This window comes from Prunus avium, chromosome 3 (genome assembly GCF_965620075.1).
Source record: "Prunus avium chromosome 3, drPruAviu1.hap1.1, whole genome shotgun sequence".
In the NCBI taxonomy this organism is placed as follows: Eukaryota; Viridiplantae; Streptophyta; class Magnoliopsida; order Rosales; family Rosaceae; genus Prunus; species Prunus avium.
This window is the reverse complement of record NC_142286.1, coordinates 32075348-32102167: the sequence shown is the minus strand read 5'-3', so window position 1 is coordinate 32102167 and position 26820 is coordinate 32075348. Positions and strand designations below refer to the sequence as shown.

The 26820-nt window shown below is 40.8% G+C and overlaps 3 protein-coding genes and 1 pseudogene across 3 annotated transcripts; all 4 read right to left on the bottom strand.

The window, feature by feature from the left end:
* Positions 1-2646: 2646 nt before the first annotated feature.
* On the bottom strand, positions 2647-3225 carry LOC148295962 (uncharacterized). The gene has a single exon (XM_088250658.1). The coding sequence runs from the start codon at positions 3223-3225 to the stop codon at positions 2647-2649; it is 579 nt and encodes a 192-aa protein (XP_088106784.1).
* A 6192-nt stretch (positions 3226-9417) lies between these two features.
* LOC110773440 (7-deoxyloganetin glucosyltransferase-like) lies at positions 9418-11652 on the bottom strand. The gene is made up of 2 exons (XM_021977965.2): positions 11087-11652; positions 9418-10986 (listed from the first exon to the last, which is right to left on the bottom strand). The coding sequence occupies exons 1-2, from the start codon at positions 11613-11615 to the stop codon at positions 10055-10057; spliced, it is 1461 nt and encodes a 486-aa protein (XP_021833657.2). The 5' UTR covers positions 11616-11652; the 3' UTR covers positions 9418-10054.
* A 2915-nt stretch (positions 11653-14567) lies between these two features.
* LOC148295961 (7-deoxyloganetin glucosyltransferase-like) lies at positions 14568-17199 on the bottom strand (annotated as a pseudogene).
* Positions 17200-20348: 3149 nt separating this feature from the next.
* Positions 20349-22414, bottom strand: LOC148295960 (7-deoxyloganetin glucosyltransferase-like). Its single transcript, XM_088249966.1, has 2 exons — positions 21878-22414; positions 20349-21654 (listed from the first exon to the last, which is right to left on the bottom strand). The coding sequence occupies exons 1-2, from the start codon at positions 22404-22406 to the stop codon at positions 20714-20716; spliced, it is 1470 nt and encodes a 489-aa protein (XP_088106092.1). The 5' UTR covers positions 22407-22414; the 3' UTR covers positions 20349-20713.
* Positions 22415-26820: the final 4406 nt, after the last annotated feature.

The following is a 26820-nucleotide window of genomic DNA, read 5'->3' as shown; positions in this document are numbered from 1 at the left end:
GATGAAGGCCGGAGTATGATTTGCAGATGAGCTTGTCGCCTTGCATGTAGTATCTTGTGGCCTTCTGCCGGACCTTCCTAGCTTTAGACTTGTCCGTTGGCAGATTTTCGTTCATCAAGTAGTCGATGATGGGGTCTTGCTAGCTGAGGTCCTCATCAATCTGCATTGTCTTGATAGACTATATTTCTTCGATGCTTGGTCGGTCAAGGTGTTTGACTGGGATGGAGCCACTACTACAAAAATTGAAATAGACGACGGGGAAACACCGTCGTCTTTTTTTTCTTTCAAACCGTCGTTAAATCGATCGTCATCTTTTTGAAAGTCAAACTACGACGGTAATTAACCGTCGTCTATTATATGTAAAAACGAAGGTTTTTAAAAGAACCGTTGTCTATTACATATAAAGACGACACTTTTTCTGAAAAAACGGTCATCTATTGAATGTAAAGACGACACTTTTTTTGAAAAAACCGTCTATTTAATGTAAAGACGACACTTTTTCTGAAAAAACCGTCGTTTATTATATCCAAAGACGTCTATTAAATCTAAAAAAGACGGTTTTGTTCCAAAAAATCGCCGTTTATTATCTGTAAAAATGATGTACTAATTTCATTTTAGATATCCTAAAAAATTATTTCTTTCATAAAACTTGAAGATTCAATTGTAATTACATTGTTTACCAATCTTGATTCCTACTATATCCATACAAAATACCATATTTATAACATTATAACCTATAATTACAGAATACCATATCCAAAGCATTAACCTATGGTTGTTGTATCTTCCACAATTTGTACTTGTTCTCCACATTCAGCTATCATCTTGGAGTAGTGTTCTAAGTCATCTTGGTCAAATGGATCTTATATTCTTCTAAGTTGCCTACCAACTGGGCCTTTGAGCTGCACTCGATATAAGCTGTAGTACCTATTTGCCATGTCATCTTACCTGAGCAATCAAAAACCACAATAAGATTACATTATCTTGCTGTCATCTTAACTAACAAAAAATATGCATCATCTATACAAGCATAAGCTTATGCAGGAAAAGTTCATTTGTAACACAATACAGAAGAACATTTTGACTAACTTAGAGTTGCTTTTGTGACGTGGATGGCGAGCTCACCAAGAAGGTGGGATGGAGATCTGTCATCGAACCTTAGGCGACATCGAAGACCAAATAAGATGTTCTAGGATATTCCCATCTCGCAAGGTCTCTAGATCTGTTTTCAAGGTCATCTTAACTAACAAAAAATATGCATCATCTATACAAGCATACGCTTATGCAGGAAAAGTTCATTTGTAACACAATACAGAAGAACATTTTGACTAACTTAGAGTTGCTTTTGTGACGTGGATGGCGAGAGCTCACCAAGAAGGCGCGATGGAAATCTGTCATCGAACCCCAGGCGACATCGAAGACCAGATCTGATGTTCTAGGATTTTCCCATCTCGTAAGGTCTCTAGATCTGTTTTCAAGGACATCGTCGTCGTTGACTGTGAATATGGCGTCGATGGAGGCTGGTGATGACTGATGCGAAGAACGATGGCGTTGACGGCGTCGCTGCGTCGATGGCGTTGACGGCGTCGCTGTGTCGATGGCGCCGATGGCTGGTAGGTACGTATGAGGAGTAGAAAGGTGAGAGATGGAGTGTTTCAGATAGCTCAGGAGGGTTTCAAGAAGAGAGGAGCTCAGGAGGTTTCAAGGAGGGAGAGATAAAGTTTTCAGAGACGGGGGAAAATCTGAAAATTTGTCGAGCGCGAATTCACTTAAGTGGCCTTTTTTAGCGTGTTTTAAAAGACGACGCTTGTTAATGAGAGATAAGGTTTTCAAAGACGGGGGAAAATTTGAAAATTTGTCGAGCGCGAATTCACTTAAGCGGCCTTTTTTTAGCGTGTTTTAAAAGACGATGCTTTTTATAAAAAAACCGTCATCTTTACATATAATAGACGACCCTTTTTAAAAAAAAACCGTCATCTTTACTTCATAATAGACGACCCTTTTTATAAAAAAAAACCGTCGTCTTTACTTCATAATAGACGACCATTTTTATATAAAAAAACTGTCGTCTTTACTTCATAATAGACCACCCTTTTCATAAAAAAACCTTCATCTTTACATATAATAGACGACTCTTTTTATATAAAAAAAAACCGTCATCTTTACATATAATAGACGACAGTTCTTTCAAAACAACCATGTCTTTACCAAAAAAAAGACACTTGATTTTTAAAAGATGACGCTTGTCATACCTGCTGTCGTTGTTTTTTGGTCAGATTTTAACTCTAAAGAAAACCTTTTTAATAAGACAACGCTTTTTTATTTGTGTGCGTCGTTATAAAAAAAAAATTCAATAGTACCTCCGTTTTTTAGTTGTTTAAGTCACTTATCCACGACAGTTTTTTGTTACCGTTGTCTTTTTTAAAACAACGACGGTTTTTTGTTCTACCATCGTCTTTTTCTGGTCGTCTTTTTCACTTTTTGTAGTAGTGAGCATCTGAATTGGGTTTCCAGTGCTAATCCTAGGCTTGCCAGTGCGTCAATATGTGTGTTCTCTGCTCGGGGCACTTGTTGGACTTTGTCAAGGTACAAGATCTTCCTTGGGTGATTCGCCATGTATTCACCTGAGGCTTGATTTGTGATCAGCTATAAATCTGAGTAGATGGCCAGCTTCTTGATTGATAGCTTATTTGCCAAGCGCAAGCCAGCGAGTAATGCCTCGTATTCTGCCTCGTTATTTGAGGCCGTGAAGCCATGCGTGATAGCTTGCTCTAACAGGGTTCCATTCGGGGTGATGATGACGACGCCAGCTCCAGCTCCTTTTTGGTTTGATGCTCTGTCTACGCCCAACTGCTTCATGTCTTTGGGTTGGCCAGGTTCAGTGGAGGTCCTGTCTGCTCTCGAACTTTCCTTCTTTTTGTTGACCAGCTTTTCTTCTTCGGCTGATAAGGTGAATTCTACGACAAAGTTTGCTAAAACCTGGGCTTTTATTGCAGTCTTTGACAGGTAGAGGAGGTCGTATTGGCTTAGCTCTATAGCCCACTTCATGAGTCGCTGGGAAGCGTCAGGGCTGTGAAAGATTGATCTCAAAGGGAAGTCGGTCATGATGATGACTCGGTGAGCCTGGTAGTAGGGTCGCAGCTTTCTCGCGAAAACTACAAGGGCCAAAATGAGCTTCTTTAATTTCAAGTAATGAGTCTCTGCATCGAGGAGAGCTTTTGACATGTAGAATACCAGATGTTAGGGCCCAGTTATTCTCATATGAGAGCTGAGCTAACGGCCGAATTAGACACTGCCAGGTACATGAACAAGTCTTCACCGAGAATTTACTTTGAGAGCAGGGGAGGTAAAGTGAGGTAAGTTTTTAGATTTTGGAAAGCTACTTCGCACTCCTCGTCCCACTTGTCTTTTTGTCCTTTCTTCAAAGCTTTGAAGATCTCGAGAGGAATTGGTTGAGGGTCGCTGCTCTACCCGTCAGACTTTGTATTTCCTTCATTGTGGAAGGTGACTTCATCTTGAGAATGGCTTTGATTTGTCAAGGTGACTTCATCAGGAGAGAAGTTGTGTCTCTTCTGCGCGACCGGCTTGTTGGCATGGTTGACATGGAACCGGTAGCAGATGTTGCTCGGGTCGATGTCGAGCATGTCAGATGGCGACCATGCGAACATGTCTTTGTTGTTCTATAGGAAGGTGGTCAGCTTCACTTTTTCGTCTGGGCTTAGGCGCGAGCCGATCCGTGCTTTTTTGTCTGGCTGGTCAGGATCTAAGGGTATTAGCTCGACGTCCTCTTCGGGTTTCCATCCTTCTTCAGGAGAGACCTCCTGACGGATTCCCTCGGCTTGGTCCTGATGCTTTGATTGCTAGAAGGGGTTACCTATTCCCTTTCCTTTCTAGCCAGAGATCTGGTTGTTCTACTCCCTTCAGATATGCCTGATTCACATGCAGGAACTGTGTTTGCTTGCTTTTCTTCAGCCCTTGAGCCGAGCATTTCCTCGCCATTGCCTGCTCGCTGTTGATCTGGCCGACACCGCCCCTAGGGATTGGGTAGCGGATTTTCTGATGTGTGGTGGAGGTGATGGCATTGATCTTGCCTATTCATGGTCTGCCCCAAATGACGTTGTAAGGTAAGACTTCATCAATGACCATGAATGTTTACGAGCTGATTACAGGTGGGGAGTAGACATCGAGATCTATTGTACCCACAGTAACCTTCATTGTGCCATTTAAGCCAGTCAGCGACCTAACTGATTTGTTGATCTTTGTCTCCAAGCTCATTTGCTGGATGACTGCCAATTGCAGAATATTGGCTGCGCTGCCCTTGTCTGCATGAATTCGGTCGACCATAGCCTGAGCGGCTAGAATGCCGATGACAAGGACACTGTTGTGTGGCATATCGAAGCCAACTAGATCTTTCTTTTGAAAGCCAATCATGGGATCGTTTTCTGTTGGTGGAAGGCGGGTCGAGATTTGGGAGATCATAGTGGCCTGTTTGATCTTCCTCTTCTTTTCTTTGCTGGTCAACCCAGACTCCTCGGAGTCAGCTAGGATTGTGTTAATCCTTATGACCTTCGGAGGTGGCTCCTTGGCGGTATCGCGGTCCTCAATTCGCTGAATGGCCTACTTCGCAATTAATTCTGTGCAGTGACCTTCTCTCACGAGTTCTTCGAGGTGTGCTTTCCAAACAAACCAGTTATTCATAGTGTGCCCGTGCGTCCCATGGAAGGCACAGTATTTCCTGGTATCCCTCTTGTCTGGATCTCCTTTCAAGGGCGACGGTCTTCTTACCCAAAGTTTGTCCTTCACTTGGGCTAAGATTTGATGTATGAGGGTGGAGAACTTGGTGTAGTTCTCTTCTGCCGTAGCGTTTCCTTGTGGGTGCGACCTACGTTTATCTTTGTTCCTGTTGTTAAACTTGTCGCTTCTTTGGCTTGCCCGTTTGGTTGGCTGATCTTCCTGCTTAGTAGACTTCTTCGTAGCGATTCGATCGTCATCATAGAGCACGTAGCGTTCCGTAGTCGCGAAGACCTCTGCCAGAGTCTGGCTATGAGTGATAGTCAGCTCGCGATATCAGTCGTGTTTAGCTGGAAGACTTTTCTTGAAAGCAAAGGATGCGATTCGATCATCACATCCTACAATGCTGGCCTTTTCTGCTTTGAATCTCTTGATGTAGTCTCGAAGGGATTCATCGGGCTTCTTGCGCAGGTTGTACAGGTGGTCAGGGTTCTTCTTTATCATCCGATAAGAAGTGTATTGTTTGGTGAAGACGTAAGCTAGCTCTTTCAAGCTGCTGGTCAACACGAATGGCAGGGTGTGGGACTAGTCTTGGGTTGCTCCTCGCAAGGTCATTGCAAACACCTTACACATCAGCGTGTCGTTGGCCATGTAGAGGATCATGACGCTTTTGAAGTGCTTTAGATGGCTCTCGGGATCGAAATCCCCTTTGAAATGCGTGAACGAAGGCGTTGAGAACCGCTTCGGGGTAGCAGCCTGCTCGATTTCGGCGGTGAGAGTCATAGAGTTTGCTTGGTCCACCTCCCTGTGTAGAGCATCTTCGAAATTTCTGCCAATCTTTAAATTTCAAAGTCGGTCGTTTATGAGCTTCTCGACATCTTTCGCGCGCATGGCTTTCTGATCACGTTGGTGACCTTCGTGATTCAGGCGGGGATGGTTGACTTGCAGAGGTTGACTTTCTTGGTTGCCCTGCTCGTGAGGTAGATTGGTGGATTGAGCTTGCGAAGATTCCTCCACGAGTTGTCATCGCGAGTTGGTTCTCGAGCCAGTTGGTGAGCATCGGTCATTGCATTCGTCATGCAATTGTTCATGGACTCGTGCCCCCCGTGAGCCCACCCTTGAATGGACACTTCTTTGCGGGCCCAAGCGAACGTGGATATTGGACTGTGGGCCCAACCTCTCGTGCACATTGGTCCTTAGATCTAACCTTGAACGGATTGTCGACCGACTCAAAGTACGACTTGCAGATGTCTGTGTCTCTTCAGCACGACCTCATTCTCTCCCTTGCCCATTTGTCCCTGTCCGACTAGTCTGTGATCTCTCAAGATGCTCGCCAGTATGCTCGCTGATCCTTTTCTCCTTGCCACAGTCTCCAAGGTCAGGGCCTTGATTCAAGTTGATCTGCCTGAGTAGTTAGCCAATTAGATTGTTTTGGTCGTTGACCGTCTGCACAAGTTGATTAACCTGTGAATTAAGGCCCGCTTGACTGCGTAGGTCGAGAAGAGAGGTGTGGATCGGGCCCAATGACATATGGGCTAGGGCTCCATTAGATGCATACACGGGTGCATACATCAAGTGTGGTTGCAAAGGAGGGAACGAATGGATTTGCTCCAAGATGGCGATGTCGCTTGGCCCTTGCGGTGGCAAGGTGGAGGAGGCCACGGGGCCATGGTTTGGTGCAGCCGAGAGTGGTGCGGCAATTCCAGCCTCTATTTGGTGGTTCACGGGGGTGATTTGCAGCTGCAAGAAGCTGTCCCCACGGTTTGGTGGCTGTCCGGTTGCTACAATAGTTGTTTTGAGAGGTTGTGAGGCCTCTGAAGGTGGTTGGATGACAGGGGCAGCCACCAGGGGCTGCTGGAACTCGCTAGGGGCCTGCTGGGAAGCGTTGGCAGCCGTGGGAATCTGCTGCAAAATGCTGGCAGCAGCTGTACCTCGCTGTGGCAGCGAGGTTTTGGTAGTTCCGGAGTGCGCCGTGGCAGTGATTTTGCTCCTAGGGCGTTTGCTTCCAACCATTTTTGTGTGGAAGGCTTCGGAGGATTGGAAAATGGATTTGGAGCACGCTTTGAGTATTATTTCTCGCTCTCAATGAAAGCACCAATTTGTGGGAGCGATTTTTGTCCCACAAGCATATTCAATCGAGATTCCTCCTTCCTCTTTGTCATCTTTTTCTCCCTGCAAAATAAATCGGAATAAGAGGACCACACCCGAGGGGGTGTTGGGCAAAGGCCCTCCGATGCCCAAGTTAGTTTAATTGATTCGTAGAGAAACAATAGCTAAAAAGGGTACGGAGATGTATGTAGAGTGTGAACCAGGTGGCCGGAGCCGTGTGTGAGAGAGAAAGAATTATGGTGGCTAGGGTTTGTGAGAGGGAATTTCTGCAGAGTTTCATATAGGATTTTAGACGTACCTTAACCCTTGTGCGTAGCCATCTATTTATAGGGGCCTCGAAGGCTAGGGTTTCAGAAGAATAATTCCACATATGGAAAGAAATTATTCTTCCCTGATTTGGTGAGATTGGTGTAATTAGGGATTTTATTTAAATCAAATCCTTAATTAAGGCAAGAATCAAATAAATCTCAATTAAATAAGGTAACTCCCAATAAATTGAGTAACTCCCAATTATGTCAAATAATTCCCAAATTGATTGGCTTAATTATTTGACCTATAATCTGAGATATTTTGCTTCTACAACACTTGACAACAAGAGAGGAACTTGTTTCAGTTATTCTACGTCCGAGGGTCCTAAACTTGTTTTATGGCCACCAACTTTGGATATGTTGTAGTGAACAGAAAATTGAGCAACATTCAAGAAACAACCTTGGACATCTGAGCAAGGGAAATCGACTCGCAGGAGTGAGTAAGGTGCTGTAGAGTTAAAACAGCAGAACAAAGGACTTACTGACCTTGAACAAGGTTTCAAATGGTTAGAGAACTACAATTGCTGTGAATTTCGGATACGTAATAGTTCTCTAATGAAGGAACAGCTCATATGAAGAAACTGTTTTGAATGATCAATAGAAATTGACATGCAAGAAAGAATTCGAGCCTACATCAATACAGCAGACAGGAATGAGCAGGCAACACTTCAACACGCTTTGAGATGACTACACTTCTTAGATTAAACTCCAATTTTGACAGACTATAGCCAAGACATAGATAAACAACTTTAATGAAAGGAATGGAGCCATTAGATCAAAGGAAGGCCACATGCAAGAGTGAATAAGGGCACACTAGAGTGAAATCAGCAAACAGAACGAAAGTGAAGACTAGTCTAACCTTGAACACGATTTGAGGTAGATAGACATCTCCAATGGCCTTGCAATTGTGATATGTCATAGCTGTTGAACAGAGGAACAAGTTTGATGAATACTATTTCACCAAAAGAATAGTGGAAAATAGACATTGAAGGCCAAACCCGAGCCTTACGCAGAGAATCAGGCTGTGACGAACAGCTTGTACTCAAACTGCGTTTTAGGTATCTAAACTTCTTCGTTTGGGCTAAGGTTCGGATATTTGGTAGACAACAGAAAACGGAGCAACAATCATGAAGGAGCCTTTGCAATCGGAGCAAGAAATATCAATATGCAAGAGTGAGTAAGGTGTTGTACAATCAGGATAGTATATCACTAGCTAAGCTTGAACAGGGTTTCGGATGGTTATAGATCTCCAATAGCTGGGAATTTTGGGAATGCTATAGTTCTCTAACAGAATTACAACTCTTATGAAGGAAGATTTGTCGAAGAAGCAATAGACATTGACATGCATGGGGTAATCAGAGCCTTCATCAACAAAGTAGATAAGAATGAGCAAGTGACATTACAACACGGTTTTAGCTTACTATATTTCTGGGATGAAACTCAAATTTTGATAGTTTATAGTTGAGATATATAAAAACAACTTTCATGAAGGGCGAGATGTCATTAGAGTATGAGAAAGCTACTTTCAATAGTGATTAAGTCGACAATAGAGTGTAACCAGCAGATAGAAAGAAAGAGGGTAACTAGTCTAACCTTGGACAGACTTTCAGATGGTTAACAAACTTGAATGGCTCTCAAATTTGGATATATTAGAGATCTCAACCTTAGGAACAAAGTTTATGAAGACAGAAACACCAAACGAGGAACAGCAACGGCCATGCAAAGCCAGACCCGTGCCTTACCCAGAGCACCAGTCTCTACTGAACAGCCTCCCCTCAAACTGAGTTGTAGGTGTCTAGATTTATTTGACTTGGCTCACTTTTGGATATGTTCTAGTCGACTCGCAGATGAACAAGTCTGAAGAAGGGACGATTTCGGTTTGAGCTTAGGAAGTGGATGTTTTGGACCTGTAAACAGGTCTGTAGGGTTTTGATGAGGTTCTGACGGGTTTGGGAATTATGATGAGTTTGTGGGACTCTATGTGGGGGAATGAAGAGAATATTTGTGGGACTTGAACTGACCAGACTTGGAACTCATCAAATACAGGAGTGGGAAGATCTGACTTGGTGTATATTAAATTTTGACTTCTCCCAAATTACGATTGTGCCATTGCACTTCTATAGATCACAACTTTCTCGATAAAACTCTGATTTGAGTCCACTAGGTGTCTACGAACTCGTATCGATGCACTCTACGCAACGGTACTACTAAAATCCCCAAATTCTTTCCCGAACAAAAATTCAACTGTTATAAAATTATCTTTTACTTGAATATTTTAATAATGAAATATTAATTTAGGATTGGGTTATCACACATACAAGTGCAATTACAACTTTTAACTCTCACGAGTAAAATAAAATACAAATAGACACTGCAACAAGCACTAAAATCAACACCGAAACTGCAAACAAAATACACGAAATCAAAAGCAGCAACCCAAGTTGACAAAAGATCTGCAAAGCAACCAACAGAGGCAGCAAAGAAGTCCCAAAGCAACTTGAAAATTGACAACTCCGGATCTGCAAAAAAGAAAACCGAAAAACCAAAAGAGCCAGTCACACAATCCCAGCCTAGAACTGCGAGGAAGGGAAGCAGCAAAAGGAAAGGAGGGACAAGGAGGAAGGGCGGGTGAGATGCAGAGGGGACGGGTATAAGAGAGGGAGGAGAGGGGAGAAAGATGGGGAGAAGAAAAGAGGAGAGGAAAGGGGAAGAGCTGGGAAAGGAGTAGGGGAGGGGATGAGGGGACGATAGGAGAGGAGAAGGGATCGAGGGAGGAGGGGGAACCAGCCACCGACCCCCAAAGGGGGCGGCGGCTGCTGTAGGTTCCTAAGGTTTTTTCTCTCTTCAGACTAGAGAGAGAAGAGAGGCCTAATGGTACGCAGGGTTAAAACTTTAATGAAAATAATCTAGTTTTTTCTTAAGATCACTTGATTCACTAAATTGTCTAAGTTTGTGGATGAAGAACCATGTGGACTGGTGGCTTCTTCTGCTATTTTCTTCCACTCCATGACCTTATTTTTCATTTTCTTACCCTTCTCTCCTTCCATTAACTCTTTAACAAGCTTCTCTACTTGGTCTCTCTTGACATCATTGTTGATCTCCAAGCCAATTCCCCATTCATTGCAAACATAGTAACAGTTTGTTTGTTGGTCTGCAAAAAATGGCCAACAAAGCATAGGCACTCCTGCACACAAACTCTCAATGGTTGAATTCCAACCGCCGTGTGTCAAAAACCCTCCGACTGATGGGTCGTTAAGGACTTGCTCTTGTGGGCACCAACTTGCTATTAGACCTCTTTCCTTTGTTTCAGCTACAAACTCAGGTGGCAAAATTGCTGATTCACCAACAACCAAATCAGGCCTAATTACCCAAAAGAAAGGAAGCTTACTATTCGCAAGTCCCCATCCAAACTCAACAAGTTGTTGTGGTGTCAGGACTGCCATGCTGCCAAAATTCACATACACAACTGAATTTGGTGCCTTGGATTTTAGCCATTCGAGGCATTCAGTTTCTTCTTTCCATAAACTGTATCCAATATGCTTCAAAGGGTCTTCTGGTAATTGATTGAGAAGTAATTGGTCAGGGCCAATGGCATAAACAAGTGGAAGCATAGATGCCAAAGCATTCAAAACATCTGGCTCCAATGCGTCAAAAGTATGAAGCACAACTGCTGAAGCTTTATGAACTCTTTCAATTGATTCCAAGGACAAGTTAAACACGAAGTCATTGGGATCTGTAGTTCGAAAATTCGCCGGTAGATCCCTCAAACGAATACCTTTCATTCCTGGAATCCAATCTATTACCTTGTCCAAGAAGCCATTTGTCAAACAGCTCTCATCTACATAATTAACACCCAAAGTAAGATTTAATTAGAGAAAAGCTTCATTTGTTAATAAATAATATCATACAAATAATTCCTTAAAAAACCTTTATTTCACCTTTGAGGGGCGCAAGACCTTTTTCCACCAAAGCAGGGTATTGCTTATAGCCCATGAAGCTGCATGCAGCAATAGTAAACAAAAGCACTATAGGAACTCCAATTTCTTCTGCAGCTGTGGTTGTGAATGGCATGAAACCATCTGAAACAATGCAAGTCACTGGAGGATTGATATCACTGTTGGAAGTTGATCTGTCATTGAGTTTCATAAGGAGGTCTCGAAACGGGGCCAAGAGTTTGTTGTTGATGGAATCAGAGACCAAAGAGACATCTTGGGTTGCATCTTGATCTGAACCAGCTGGAAGGCCATCAGGAATAGTTTCGAATCGAAAATCGGGCAACCCGTCAAGGGAGTTGGGTCCAAGAGATTTAAGAAAGCGGTTGTGGTTGAACTCTGTGTTGACAAAGGTTACATGAACACCTCTATGGTGGAGGAGCTTTGCAAATTTGAGGTTTGCCTTTATATGACTTTGAGCTGGAGCTGGAACACAAACAACATGAGGTTTATTAGCTGCCGCCTTGGAACCCATCTGGCTTAGATTATATTTTGTGTTTGTGTTTGCTGCTTATGTAGATTATGTGTGTGTATGTGTTTGTTGCTTATGTAGTCTCTCTTAAAGTGGTGGAGTGGCCAATATCAAATTGAATACATGTTGCATTATTATTTTTATTATTTGCTTCACTTTTCCCTTTAGACTTGCGGAGTACGCATATTCGGGTATGGGTGGTCAAATTATAAAGTATTGACAACAAGTATCGATTACTTGTCTTGCCCCCCAGACAACTAAATAGAGTGCGTAGACCGATCGAATATTAAAATTAAAAAAGCGAAAAAAAGGAAGAAGAAAAATCTTACCAGTCAAACAACTAAATGAAGTGCGTAGACCGATGGTCCATCGGCGAATGATGCATCAGAGGTATAAAAATAGAGGGTAGATTTGTGGTGGCGGATGAGGATTTTGTTAATATGAGAGCATATACAAATACATTCTCAGTGAAAAAGTCACTTGATTTGCAGACCAGCACCAGTGATCTTAAGTTCGAACCCCATGTCACTTGATAATGTGTGTGAGAAACTTCCTTCTCTCTTGTACTATGGACTATCGATTATATTTTAAAAAAAGTTGAGTGGATTAGAAATAATTGGGCTTTGGGCTAAATTGATGAATGCTTTTTTTTTTTTTTCTTAAAAAAATAATAATTTATATTTGCGTTATTTAGTGGGCTAAGTTGAATTACAAATAGAGATTTTCTATTTAAACCCCACACTTCTCTTAGTTCACAGTTTACCCCATGTTCTAAGTTCACCCCAACTTTTAATTTAAATTTTCACAATTTCTAAATAAACTCCACTATCTTCCCAAACTATCCTTAAATACACACCAAGCTGAAAAAATAAGGAAAACAAAAAATCTATTTAAACCCCACAGGCTACCCTTAGAGGAGGAAGTACGTTCTGCAAGCTCTAATGATAATTCATTAATTTTGAATAATCTCTAGAACATACAGTGGTGTTGGAAACATGCTGAGGGTTCTCTAGTAGCACATGAATGGCGTCCACCAGAATCTGTGCCTGTTTGCTTGTTGTCCAGCCTCAAAACTATTTGCATACGGGGATTCCACGGGAGGCTATACGAGATGGAGGTGGCAAAGTATTTGTTGAAGCATGGCGAGGTTTTGACTAAGGTGACAATTTGTTATACCAATGATTTGGGTGTAGCAGAAGAGATGAGGTTACGGCAGGAACTTTCAAAGTTCCCAAGGGGTTCAAAGACTTGCCAAGTTGAACTTTTGGAACTCAAGTCCTAGGTCTTATGATATACATATATATATATATATATATATAGAACCCCATTACAACATTTGTGAATAGGATACTTTCTTTTTCGATGAAACGTGAATTTATTAGCAGTTTTGGAGGAATTGGCATATGGCCTTATTATATATAATCAATTTTGCAAAGAAATTCACAAGATATGTTTATGGTATATGATCCGAAGAAAAAATAATTCAGGAAACAAAATAAAGATTTCGGACGAAAACTATTCAAACGCATAGACAAGTAAATCGCCAAACTATGTGATTCTTGAACAATAAAATCTGCAACAGTTAATATTATTTAAGAAATACATAGGAACTGTGTATCAAGAACATCTCCAATATTAGAGACCCATATTTAGAGCCCTCGACTTCTAATAAAGCATTGCAACCATGCATATATATGCACATAAAACAGATTTATGCCCTTATCGTTCTTAATATGAAGAGTGGTGGGGTGTGTGTATAGATGTACTAGGGTTAAGTATTAAGTTGGATGACCTTTTTTATCTTTTTACACAATAATAAAACTTACAGCTTAATGATTTAAGTATTGGGGTGAACTAAGAGAAGTGTGGGGTGTAAATAGAAAATCTCTTACAAATATCATGCTCAGTGTTTTCAATGAATTAGTAAAAAATAGGAGTTGTTCTAACTCAGATGATTTAGAGCATTTACTCTTGCACTTCTCTTCCTTTGTGATCTTTTTAGGGAAATAGCTCTAAATGCCACTTTTTTTTATAATTTTAACTGAAAATACCACCTCTGCCCAAATTTTTTGCAAATATCACCTATAAATACATACTTATTGCCCATTTATTGCCCAGATAACACCTGGTCAGTTTTTGGTTTCTCTTTCAGCTCTCTCTTTCTCTCTCTCTCTCTCTCTCCATCTAGCTAACTACGCCTCTTCTCACAAAGAAGAAGATCAAGAACAACCTACAAAACCCACAGCTTTGCCCTCAAAACCCAATTCTTCCTCTTCCTCTCTGTTTTCTTCTCTACCCAAATCCAAACCCCAACTTCATCTCTCTTCGAATCCCTTCTGCAACCTAAACAAATCCAAACAAAACCATCTTTTTTGAATATGACAGCATGTCTTGGCATTAGGTGGCCATTGTTTGAGCATTTTGGTCCAAATTTGTGTTTGTGTTTGCTGCTTATGTAGATTATGTGTGTGTATGTGTTTGTTGCTTATGTAGTCTCTCTTAAAGTGGTGGAGTGGCCAAGATCAAATTGAATACATGTTAAAATTATTTTTATTATTTGCTTCACTTTTCCCTTTAGACTTGCGGATTACGCATAAATGTTAAAATTTAAAAAGAAAAATCTTACCAGTCAAACAACTAAAGGTAGAAAAATAAAGGGTAGATTTGATGAGGATTTTGTTAGTATCAGTACGTATCAATTACTACATGTTAAAAAGTTATATATTAGTTTAAAAGATGTGATGCAACTGCTCACGTAAGCGATTGTCTTTAACATCACTTTTAATTTAATTTGTGACTATCATTTGTTCCGACACTAAACGTCATCTATTGTGATTTTTATTAGAGAGTTAAAATAAACATGTGCTATTGGCTTGGTAATGTCATAAGAGAGTACATGTTTCTATCACCGATTTTTTATTTTTTTATTTGGTGGGAATTTGATTTTCTAGTATTTTTATTTGAATTCAAATGGGGGATACTTCCTTATTTACATTGTAAACTTAAGTAAATTGAGTAAAATAAAAATAAATGAAAGTAAAATAAAAATAAAGCCCACTGTAGCCCTTAGTGTGGTTCCTCCCAACTCAAAAGGGGGGCCTTGGTAATGTCTAAGAGAGTACATGTTTTTCTATCACCTTGGTAAGCTATTGCCTCACCAATTAGGTGCTCTTATATGGATGACATCTAACTTTTCCTTAACAGAACTTGATTCACTAGATTGTCAAAGCCTGTGGATGAAGAACCATGAGGACCAGTTGCCTCTTCTGCCAGTTTCTTCCACTCCATGGCCTTATTTTTCATTTTCTTACCCTTCTCTCCCTCCATTAACTCTTTAATAAGCTTCTCTACTTCATCTCTCTTGACATCATTATCAATCTCCATGCCAATGCCCCATTCATTGCAAGTATAGTAACAGTCAGTTTGTTGGTCAGCAAAAAATGGCCAGCAAAGCATAGGCACACCTGCAGTTAGACTCTCAAGGGTTGAATTCCAGCCGCTGTGCGTCAAAAACCCTCCGACTGATGTGTGGTTAAGGACTTGCTCTTGTGGGCAACAACTTGCTACTAGACCTCTTTCTTTTGTTTCAGCTACAAACTCTGGTGGAAAAATCGCTGATCACCAACAACCAAATCTGGCCTAATTACCCAGAAGAAAGGAAGCTTGCTATTTGCGAGTCCCCAACCAAACTCAACAAGTTGATTTGGTGTCATGACCGTTATGCTCCCAAAGTTCACATAAACAACTGAGTTTGGTGCCTTGGAGTTCAGCCATTGGAGGCATTCAGTTTCTTCTTTCCATAGACTGTACCCAACAGAGTTCTTCAAAGGGTCTTTTGGTATCTGATTGAGAAGTAATTCGATAGGGCCAATGGTATAAACAGGTGGAATATTGTTGAAATCAATTGTGTCCCACATCGGAGAGAGGGAAGGAGAAAGAGTACTTTAAATAGAATTACCCCACTCCAACTAATACCGAGGCCTTTTGTGATAAAACCCCACACTTGAGGATTGTGCAGGTGGTAAAGTGGGGACAGTATCGGTGTTGTTGGAGTGGGCCCTCGGCCCGTTAACCTGGAAAATTTGACATGGTATCAGAGCCAGGTTGCGGGCCCGTACTTGCCACGTGATGGGTGGGTCCCCGTTTGGCCCCGTGCGATGGGTGAGTCCCCATTTGGCTCCACGTAGGCCAAAGGTGCCTCGTGATGGGTGGGTCCCCTTTTGGCCCCGCGCGATGGGTGAGTCCTCATTTGGCTCCACGTAGGCCAAAGGTGCCACGTGATGGGTGGGTCCCCGTTTGGCTCCGCGCGATGGGTGAGTCCCTACATGGCTCCACGTGGTTGCCGATGTGTGGATCTCCACATGTGACCCACAAAATGGGGTCTCACGTGCGGGGGAGTGTTGAAACCAATTGTGTCCCACATCGGAGAGAGGGAAGGAGAAAGAGTACTTTAAATAGAATTACCCCACTCCAACTAATACCGAGGCCTTTTGTGATAAAACCCCACACCTGAGGATTGTGCAGGTGGTAAAGTGGGGACAGTATCGGTGTTGTTGGAGTGGGCCCTCGGCCCGTTAACCTGGAAAATTTGACAAATATTAGGCATGGATGAGAGTGCACTCAGAACTTCTTTTTCCAAAGTATCAAATGTAAGAAGAACAAGTGCTGCAGCTTTATGAACTTCATCTGTTACCACCATGCTCAAGTTAAGCAAGACATCGTCCGGATTTGTGGTTCGAAAGAAGGATGGGAGATTCCTTAAACGTATACCTTCCATTCCTGGAATCCAATCTATGACCTCGTCCAAAAATCCATTCGTTAACCAGCTCTCATCTACATATACAACCAATTAATAATGAGCTAAATGGGGAAAATATCCATTTGAGGTATGTTTAAAAAAAAGCAGTTACACTATCGATCATATATAAGGTACGATGCTATTCTCATTTTCATTTCTTCATTCTGCACTTCTTTTTGTGAGTGTTTTGAAATCGTAAAATAAATAAATTATGAGAACAGAATGACAAACTGAAACTGTAAATTTGAATTAATCTCACCCTTGAGTGGTGCAAGTCCTTTTTCGACCAAAGCACGAAATTGTTTAAATCCCATGAAGCTGCATGCAGCAATAGTGAAGAAGAGTGCAATAGGGAGTCCAAATTCTTCGGCAGCTTTGATTGCGAACGGCGACATGAAACCATCGGAAACAATGCAAGTCACCGGAGGATTATTATTGGAAGTTGCTGCGTCCTTGAAGTTTTATGAGGAGGTTACGAAACGGAGCCAAGAAACCATCTTTTACAACGGCCTCAGCAAGCAAAGTGACATCTTGCGTTGCACCTTCATCTGAGTCCGGAAGGCCATCGGGGATGGTTTCGAACCGAAAATCAGGCAAGCCATCAAGAGAGTTGGGGCCTTGAGACTTAAGAAAGCGCCTGTGGTTGAACTCTGTGTTGACAAAGGTTATGTGGAAGCCTCTGTTGTGAAGGAGCTTTGCCAACTTGAGCATGGCTTTTATATGGCTCTGAACTGGGACTGGAACACAAACAGCATGAGACTTATTATGAGCTACTATCGTGGAAGTCATGTTTCAGATATTTTTTGTGCTCACTCGTACAAGTGGAGAGATTATTTATTTATAGGACTGGTGGGCTACCTAACTTTCAACGAATGGCTGGTGTTCCCCATCTTCTTTTTCCTTTTTTGGCCCTACATGATGAAAGACGTCGGTCGATTTACCTTGTCTATATATAAATAGATAAGTCTGAGGTGATCATAATTATGGTGATGGGGGTTGGAGGGTACTCACTCAATGTGAAACTTGGTAGGGACAGGTTCTTCAGGGTGCTCGAGGTTATGGGAAATTTATTATTGAGTAGAACTTGCGTGCAAGGTTGATAGAGTCTGATTCATATCTGTAGCTGTTGAGCTTATCTCAAATTAATGCTAATGCATTGATTCCAATCACCCCTATTTCAGTTTTTTTTATTTATGTTTTTTTAGAAAAGAAAAGATGACAGAGAAGCCTGGACGGCAGCCAAAAGCTAGGTGTTATTGGATGGATCATAGTGATCAGTCACCTTGTGAATTGTACTTAAAATATTTGAGAGCTAGGTATAGCTAGATGGAGACCCGATAAAAAAAAAAAAATTGTGGGGGTAATTCGTAAGATAGGATCTCAGGATCTTCTTCTTGTGCACTTTAATTAAAGTTGTTTGTCTTGTCCTTGTATTTTAATTTTGTGGCTGCGTCTTGGTGTTGAATCTCCACCTGCATTTTAGTGTCGGATCTACCACCATCCTTTTTGCAGTTTCTTTATGTTTCACATAAGTCGCAGAGACTCTTTGAGTTTTCTATGTAGTTTTCACCTCTCCTTTTGTAAGAGATTTTTACCTCTCATTTGTAAGAACTTTTCATCTATCCTTTGTAAGAGTTTTATTTGTATTACTATGGCTTGGTTTTTTTAAGCTTTATCTCTTTTTGATTATTCTGAGTTTGCAATCTTAGTTGAGATGCCTATGTCAGAGTTTCTTAAATCTTGAGTGATCGTTAATGGAGGCATATAAGATTGTTTTATTTTTTATGTTAGATTGTTCCGTTATTGTAATGGCCCTTTGTGACTAATGACTTTTATTTATTGAATTATGAATACAATTCCGGAATTTCTTTATTTAAAAAAAATATATAAAAAAAAGCGCCAAGCAAATAAAGACAAAATATGTTACGGAGTGCTAGTGGCACCCTAAATGTGCTACATAATTGGTTTACATTTCTTTTTCATAAAAAGTATAAACTAGTTCTAATATTAAGCCTTATTTGGATTGCATATCCAATAATGTATGTGTTATGTATATATATAGAGCTTTAGTTGAGGGATTCCTCAAATAAGAGCCCACTCAGTATTGTATTTCACTAATCCAAACCGTCTATTTTGTAGAAACTTATTCAAAGATCATCTCTACAAAAAAATCAATTGAATCCAATATCATTTGATCACTCAATTGAATTATTGAAATTTTAGTACTTTCTTAAAGCACGGTGTTCATTGATTTTGTAGACATAATTGGATATTGAAACGGTTTCGATTTGTCTAATTTTTTGCAAGGATGATATATGAATGTAGACTTAAAAAATACATGGTTTCGATCGTTGAAAAAATATTTGTAAAGGACCCTAAAGGGTGTCCCTCAAATAAAATTATTTGAGGATATATATACAGTCCCCTTCCATTGAGGGATTCCTCAAATTATTTGAGGGACACCCTTCAGAGTCCCATACGAAAAAAAAATTCAACAATGCAAACCATCTATTTTTCACATCTTCATTCAGAGATCATCCTTTCAAAAAATCATGCAAATTGAAAATCATTAAAGCATCTAATTGAGACCAACAAAATCAATGGACACGGTACTTAAAAAAAGTACTTAAATTTCAATAATTTAATTGAGTAGTCAATGATATGGAATTCAAGTGATTTTTGTAGAGATGATCTTTAAATGAATATCTATAAAATAGACGGTTTGGATTAGTGAAATACAATGCAGAAGTGGGCCTTACAAGAGTACCCCTCAAATAACTTATTTGAGGGATACCTCAATATAAGCTCTCTTTACATATATATATATATGATTTCCATAAAAAAGTATAAACTAGTTTATATATAACACGGGGTACATTTTTTCTAGACCAACAAAAATTTACTATATATTGCACCAATAACATCTAGTTGTTACTAATGACAATGTTCTTAAGGATGACATCCCCTTTGTCTGTTGATTTGATCCTTGAATTAGTAAATCAACGGTTATGATCATTCCTTGAGCCTTTGGAGAAACTAGAAGCTGGGTTTCAATTAAAACCAATTAGATTTTGTTTTTCCAGATTAAATCACCATTAATGGCAATTAATCTTTAACCTGTAAAATTATTTATTGCAATTGGTTCACAATGGTTTGGGCTTCCAAAACATTCAAGGCTGACTTCTGATTTTGGTAAAACAAAGTCCAAGCCACTGTTGTTGACATGGGCCAATAGTCAGATGGACTGGCGCGTGGAATTTAGGCTCAAACAGTGGCCTTAATATGGGAATTGGATACATAAAGCATGAGGCTTTTGATTAGCTACCTCTATCGAAACCATGCCTATCTCTGATCTTGTGAGTTAATATGCGGATGTTACTTGGTGCCTATATATTGTTGGTTTTTGGAACAAATGTCCAAGTGAAATCTTCATCCTCATTTTCTGGAATTATAATACAGCTTGAGGTGGCATGCCTTTTCTTTTTCTATGGTTTTTGTTTTGAGTATGTGGAATCGCATTGATGGAGATAACATAACAAGTAAGTATGAACATGTGCCCTGCATTTTTATATGATTTTTTGTTTTTGTTTTTGCGTATTGATGAAATAATTGTATTGATTGACTAACTTTCGCACAGGTCTATTAGATCCAAGTATTATTTAAACTGAGATGTATTAAATCTTCCAACCGCGATATATACGAGATTTGATCTTGCTAAAGAACCAACAAGGGAAAGGTGTACACATAATAACAAAATCTAGGTTTTTCTTTTTGAGAGGAAGCAATACATTGCATTTATAAATCAAGCACAAAGATTATTAGTTGTAAAGGGTAGTACAAAAACAAATACCCATACAAGGTTAATAAAAATGTGAAAGCAGAGTAACCCACCAAAGGTTAATCCAGATAGCACCCATATCATTAATTGTATGTTCTCATGAAAAATATTAAAAAAAATACAAAGAAATATAAGTGGACAAAAGAGAATTAATTGGCAATGGCACCCATATCATTATTTTTTGGCCATAATGTTCAACCGCACTACCAACCATACAACCAAATAGTTAAAGGGTGAACAGACAACTGCACATCTCATTATAAAAGATGTGATGCAACTGCTCACGTAAACGATTAATTTGTAACTATCATTTGTTCAGACACTAAACGTCATCTATTGTGATTTTTATTGAGAGTTAAAATAAACATGTGCTATTGCCTTGATAATGTCTAAGAGAGTACATGTTTTTCCATCACCTTGGTAAGCTATTGCCTCACCAATTAGGTGCTCTTATATGGATGACATCTAACTTTTCCTTGACAGAACTTGATTGACTAGATTGTCAAAGCCTGTGGATGAAGAACCATGAGGACCAGTTGCCTCTTCTGCCAGTTTCTTCCACTCCATGGCCTTATTTTTCATTTTCTTACCCTTCTCTCCCTCCATTAACTCTTTAATAAGCTTCTCTACTTCATCTCTCTTGACATCATTATCAATCTCCATGCCAATGCCCCATTCATTGCAAGTATAGTAACAGTCAGTTTGTTGGTCAGCAAAAAAGGGCCAGCAAAGCAGAGGCACACCCGCAGTTAGACTCTCAAGGGTTGAATTCCAGCCGCTGTGCGTCAAAAACCCTCCGACTGATGCGTGGTTAAGGACTTGCTCTTGTGGGCACCAACTTGCTACTAGACCTCTTTCTTTTGTTTCAGCTACGAACTCTGGTGGCAAAATTGCTAATTCACCAACAACCAAATCTGGCCTAATTACCCAGAAGAAAGGAAGCTTGCTATTTGCGAGTCCCCAACCAAACTCAACAAGTTGATTTGGTGTCATGACCGTTATGCTCCCAAAGTTCACATAAACAACTGAGTTTGGTGCCTTGGAGTTCAGCCATTGGAGGCATTCAGTTTCTTCTTTCCATAGACTGTACCCAACAGAGTTCTTCAAAGGGTCTTTTGGTATCTGATTGAGAAGTAATTCGATAGGGCCAACGGTATAAACAGGTGGAATATTAGGCATAGATGAGAGTGCACTCAGAACTTCTTTTTCCAAAGTATCAAATGTAAGAAGAACAAGTGCTGCAGCTTTATTAACTTCATCTGTTGCCACCATGCTAAAGTTAAGAAAGACATCGTCCGGATTTGTGGTTCGAAAGAAGGATGGGAGATTCCTTAAACGTATACCTTCCATTCCTGGAATCCAATCTATGACCTCGTCCAAAAATCCATTCGTTAACCAGCTCTCATCTACATTAACAACCAATTAATAATTAGCTAAATGGGGAAACTATCCATTTGAGGTATGTTTAAAAAAAGCGGTTACATAATCGATCATATATAAGGTACGATGCTATTCTCATTTTCATTTTGTCATTCTGCACTTCTTTTTGTGAGTTTTTTGAAATCGTAAAATAAATAAATTATGAGAACAGAATGACAAACTGAAAATGTAAATATGAATTAATCTCACCCTTGAGTGGTGCAAGTCCTTTTTCGACCAAAGCGCGAAATTGTTTAAATCCCATGAAGCTGCATGCAGCAATAGTGAAGAAGAGTGCAATAGGGAGTCCAAATTCTTCGGCAGCTTTGATGGCGGACGGCGACATGAAACCATCGGAAACAATGCAAGTCACCGGAGGATTATTATTGGAAGTTTCTGCGTCCTTGAGTTTTATGAGGAGGTTACGAAACGGAGCCAAGAAACCATCTTGTACAATGGCCTCAGCAAGCAAAGTGACATCTTGCGTTGCACCTTCATCTGAGTCCGGAAGGCCATCGGGGATGGTTTCGAACCGAAAATCAGGCAAGCCATCAAGAGAGTTGGGGCCTTGAGACTTAAGAAAGCGCCTGTGGTTGAACTCTGTGTTGACAAAGGTTATGTGGAAGCCTCTGTTGTGAAGGAGCTTTGCCAACTTGAGCATGGCTTTTATATGGCTCTGAACTGGGATTGGAACACAGACAGCATGAGGCTTATTATGAGCTACTATCGTGGAAGTCATGTTTTAGATCTTTTTTGTGCTCACTCGTACAAATGGAGAGATTATTTATTTATAGGACTGGTGGGCTAGCTAACTTTCAACGAGTGGGTGGTTTTTGCCCATCTTCTTTTTCCTTTTTGGGCCCTACATGATGAAAGACGTCGGTCGATTTGCCTTGTCTATATATAAATAGTAAGTCTGAGGTGATCATAATTATGGTGGGTACGCACTCAATGTGAATCTTGGTCGCTGGGTACACGTTCTTCAGGCTGCTCGAGGTTATGGGAAATTTTTATTGGGTAGAACTTGCGTGCAAGGATGATTGAGTCTGATTCATATCTGTAGCTGTTGAGCTTATCTCAAATTAATGCCATGCATTGTTTCCAATCACCGCTATTTTAGTTTATTTTATTTTATTTATTAGAAAAGAAAAGATTACAAAGAGAAGCCAGCCTGGAGGAAACCCAAAAGCTGACTTTTTGTGGTGGTAGTTCGTAAGATAGGATCCCCGGATCTTCTTCTTGTGCACTTTAATCTTTAATTAAGGTTGTTTGTCTTGTCCTTGCATTTTAATTTTGTAGCTGCCTTTCGGTGTTGGATCTCTACCTGCATTTCCGCGTCAGATCTCCACCACCATTTTTTTCGCGGTTTCTTTATGTTTGGAATAAATAGTAAAAGACTCCTTGGGTTCTCTATGTAGTTTTCACATCTCCTTTGTAAGAACTTTTCATCTCTCCTTTGTTGTGAAAGTTTTATTTGTATTGTTATGGCTTGATTTTTTTCAAGCTTTATCTCTCTTTTTGGTTATTTTGAGTTTGCAATCTTAGTTGGGATGCCTATACTAGAGTTTCTTCGATCTTGCGTGATCATTAGTGGAGGTGCACAAGATTATTTTAATTTTGATGTTAGAATGTTTCGTTGTTGTAATGGCCTTTTGTGGCTAGTGATTTTTTTGACTAAATTATGAATGCAATTCTAGAATTTCTTTTATAAAAAAAAGAAAAAGAAAAAAAAAACCAAGTAAATAAAGGCAGAAAATATGTAACAGAGTGTCGGCGACACCCTAAATGTGCTACATAATTGGTTTACATTTCATTTTCATAAAAAGTATAAACTAGTTATAATATTAAACCTTAATTTGGATTGCATATCAAATAATGTATATATTTATTTATTTAGGGTTCCTCAAATAATTTTATTTAGGATCCCCTACGAAATTTTTTTCAACAATCCAAACCATCTATTTTTCACATCTTCATTCAGAGATCATCCTTTCAAAAAATCATGCAAATTGAAAATCATCAAGACATCTAATGGAGACCAACAAAACCAATGAACATGGTGCTTCAAGAAAGTACTTAAATTTTAATAATTTAATTGAGTGGTCAAATGATATCGGATTCAAGTGATTTTTTGTAGAGATGATCTTTGAATGAATATCTATAAAATAAAAGAAAAATTAGGTATTAGACATAACAATTCCTACTAATTAGGATTTGAGACATATAGTTTTTTTTTTTTTTTGGGTTTTAATACATAGTATTCAAATTTTGTTTTGGATTTGGCCAAAGAGGAGGCCTAGATTCATTGGGTCTGTCTAAATTATGGGCAATTACATGACTATCATGCCCTCCTTAAGAAACGGATAGGAACCTGGAAGCTTCCCTCAAGAAGAATGGAGGCCTCCCTTAGGAAATTCCTGGCCCACCCTACGTCTCCCTGAGGACGCTTCTTTCCGGGCTAAGTCTTTCGTAGGATGCTTCTAGTCATCGCCATGTGTCTCTCTTAGGACGCTCCTTATGGGCAATTGTATGACTATCCAGCCCCCCTTAGGAAATGGATAGGAACCCAGATACTTCCCTAGAAGTATGGAGACCTCCCTAAGGAAATTCCTGGCGCACCCTGCGTCTCCCTGAGGATGCTTCTTTGCGGGTTGCCTCTCCCGTATGACACTTCTAGTCGTCGCCCTGCGTCTCCCTTAGGACGCTCCTTATGGGCAACTATATATATTTTTTTTGGTGGGCATTTGAGACACTCTAAAACTCCCAACAGTTGTTTTTCTTTTTTAGAAATGTGCGGTGCTCAGTCATTTGCTTGGAACTGAGCAGATAGGAGGAAGCGTCAAGGATAATATCTTCGGAGATGGTTAACAGTCCATTGTCGTGGAATTTCCTTTCCATCCATGGTGTCGAGTGTGTAGCTTCCTTTGCCCCCGGACTGGCTGATCAAATAAGAACCCTCCCAGTTAGGGTTCATCTTCTTTGACCCTTATCTTGGTGCAGTGATGAAAGTCTTTCTTAGCACGAGATCGCCTGGTTGAAATTGTCTGACCTTAGCTCTTTTGTCGTAGTAGGATTTTAATTGTTGCTGATAGGAGGTGACTCAGATAATGGTCTTCTTGCACTCACCCTCAAGTAAGTTAAGGTTGAGCCTCATTTGCTCGGAGTTCTGATCAACACTGCCCACCTCAAGACTTATGGAGGGGACAATGATGTGATAATTGCTTCCGTCTCATAGGCGAGGGAGAATGGGGTTTCTCCAGTCGATCTTCGTTTGGTGGTGAGATAAGCCCATAGTACCCCAGGGAGCTCATCCACCCATTTCCCCTCGGCGCCTTCTAACCTCTTCTTTAGGCAATCCAATATGATTTTGTTAGATGCCTTGGCCTGCCCATTGCCTTATGGATACCTTTGGGTGGACAGGTGTTGCTTGATCTTGTATTTGCAAAGAAGGTGGTGATCTGCTTGCCGATGAATTGTGAGCCATTATTGGTGACCAGCGATTGCGAGCAGCCAAACCGGTAGATGATATTTCTCCAGATGAATCGTTCCACATCAGCTTATTTGGTAGAGGCTAGAGCTTCGGCCTCAATCCATTTAGTAAAGTAGTCGGTGGCAACGGTCATCAAGTCTTTCTTGGCGAGCGCCGATGGCAAGAGACCTCTTAGGTCAATGACCCATTGCATGAATGGCCATGGACTGTTCTGCGGATGATAGACTTCGGTAGGCAGGTTAGAAACCGATTTGTACCGCTGTCAGCGATCACATTTCTTGACATATTCGGTGGAGTCATGGAACATAGTAGGCTAGAAATAGCCTATGTTTAGAGCCTTCTGGGCAAGTGACCTGCCCCCAAAGTGGTTGCCACAGTCGCCATCTTAAATTTTGCAGAGAAGCTCAAGTGTTTGAGGGTATTTTATGCAGGTGAGATGAAGGCCGGAGTATGATTTGCAGATGAGCTTGTTGCCTTGCATGTAGTATCTTGTGGCCTTCTGCCGGACCTTCCTAGCTTCAGACTTGTCCATTAGCAGATTTTCGTTCATCAAGTAGTCGATGATGGGGTCTTGCTAGCTGAGGTCCTCGTCAATCTGCATTATGTTGATAGACTATATTTCTTCGATGCTTGGTTGGTCAAGGTGTTCGACCGAGATGGAGCATCTGAATTGGGTTTCCAGTGCTAATCCTAGGCTTGCCAGTGCGTCTGTATGTGTGTTCTCTGCTCGGGGCACTTGTTGGATGGTGAAGGTAGGAAATGCCTTCAACAACTCTTGGACTTTGTCAAGGTACAAGATCTTCCTTGGGTGATTCGCCATGTATTCACCTGAGGCTTGATTTGTGATCAGCTAGGAATCTGAGTAGATGGCCAGCTTTTTGATTGATAGCTTATTTGCCAAGCGCAAGCCAGCGAGTAATGCCTCGTATTCTGCCTCGTTGTTTGAGGCCGGAAAGCCATGCGTGATAGCTTGCTCTAACAGGGTTCCATCCGGGGTGATGATGACGACGCCTGCTCCAGCTCCCTTTTAGTTCGATGCTCCGTCTATGAGCAACTGCTACATGTCTTTGGGTTGGCCAGGTTCAGCGGAGGTCTTGTTTGCTCTCGAACTTTCTTTCTTTTTGTTGACCAGCTTTTCTTCTTCGGCTGATAAGGTGAATTCTGCAATAAAGTTTGCTAAAACCTGGGCTTTTATTGCAGTATTTGACCGGTAGAGGAGGTCGTATTGGCTTAGCTCTATAGCCCACTTCATGAGTCGCTGAGAAGCGTCAGGGCTGTGAAAGATTGATCTCAAAGGGAAGTCGGTCATGATGATGACTCGGTGAGCCTGGTGGTAGGGTCGCAGCTTTCTCGCGAAAACTACAAGGGCCAAAATCAGCTTCTCCAATTTCAAGTAATGAGTCTCTGCATCGAGGAGAGCTTTTGACATGTAGAATACCAGATGTTAGGCCCCAGTTATTCTCATATGAGAGCTGAGCTGACGGTCGAATTAGACACTGCCAGGTACATGAACAAGTCTTCACCGGGAATTGACTTTGAGAGCAGGGGAGGTAAAGTGAGGTAAGTTTTTAGATTCTGGAAAGCTACTTCGCACTCCTCGTCCCATTTGTCTTCTTGTCCTTTCTTCAAAGCTTTGAAGATCTCGAGAGGAATTGGTTGAGGG

What these genes read in the sequence shown, in the direction of transcription:
- LOC110773440 (XM_021977965.2), bottom strand. Translation starts at nt 11,615, where the DNA reads ATGGGTTCCAAGGCGGCAGCTAATAAACCTCATGTTGTTTGTGTTCCA. An exon ending in AGGTCTTGCGCCCCTCAAAG is followed by an intron (nt 10,987 to 11,086) that starts GTGAAATAAAGG and finishes TTAATTATGTAG; the next exon opens with ATGAGAGCTGTTTGACAAAT.
- LOC148295962 (XM_088250658.1), bottom strand. Translation starts at nt 3,225, where the DNA reads ATGTCAAAAGCTCTCCTCGATGCAGAGACTCATTACTTGAAATTAAAG.
- LOC148295960 (XM_088249966.1), bottom strand. Translation starts at nt 22,406, where the DNA reads ATGACTTCCACGATAGTAGCTCATAATAAGCCTCATGCTGTCTGTGTT. An exon ending in AGGACTTGCACCACTCAAGG is followed by an intron (nt 21,655 to 21,877) that starts GTGAGATTAATT and finishes TTGTTAATGTAG; the next exon opens with ATGAGAGCTGGTTAACGAAT.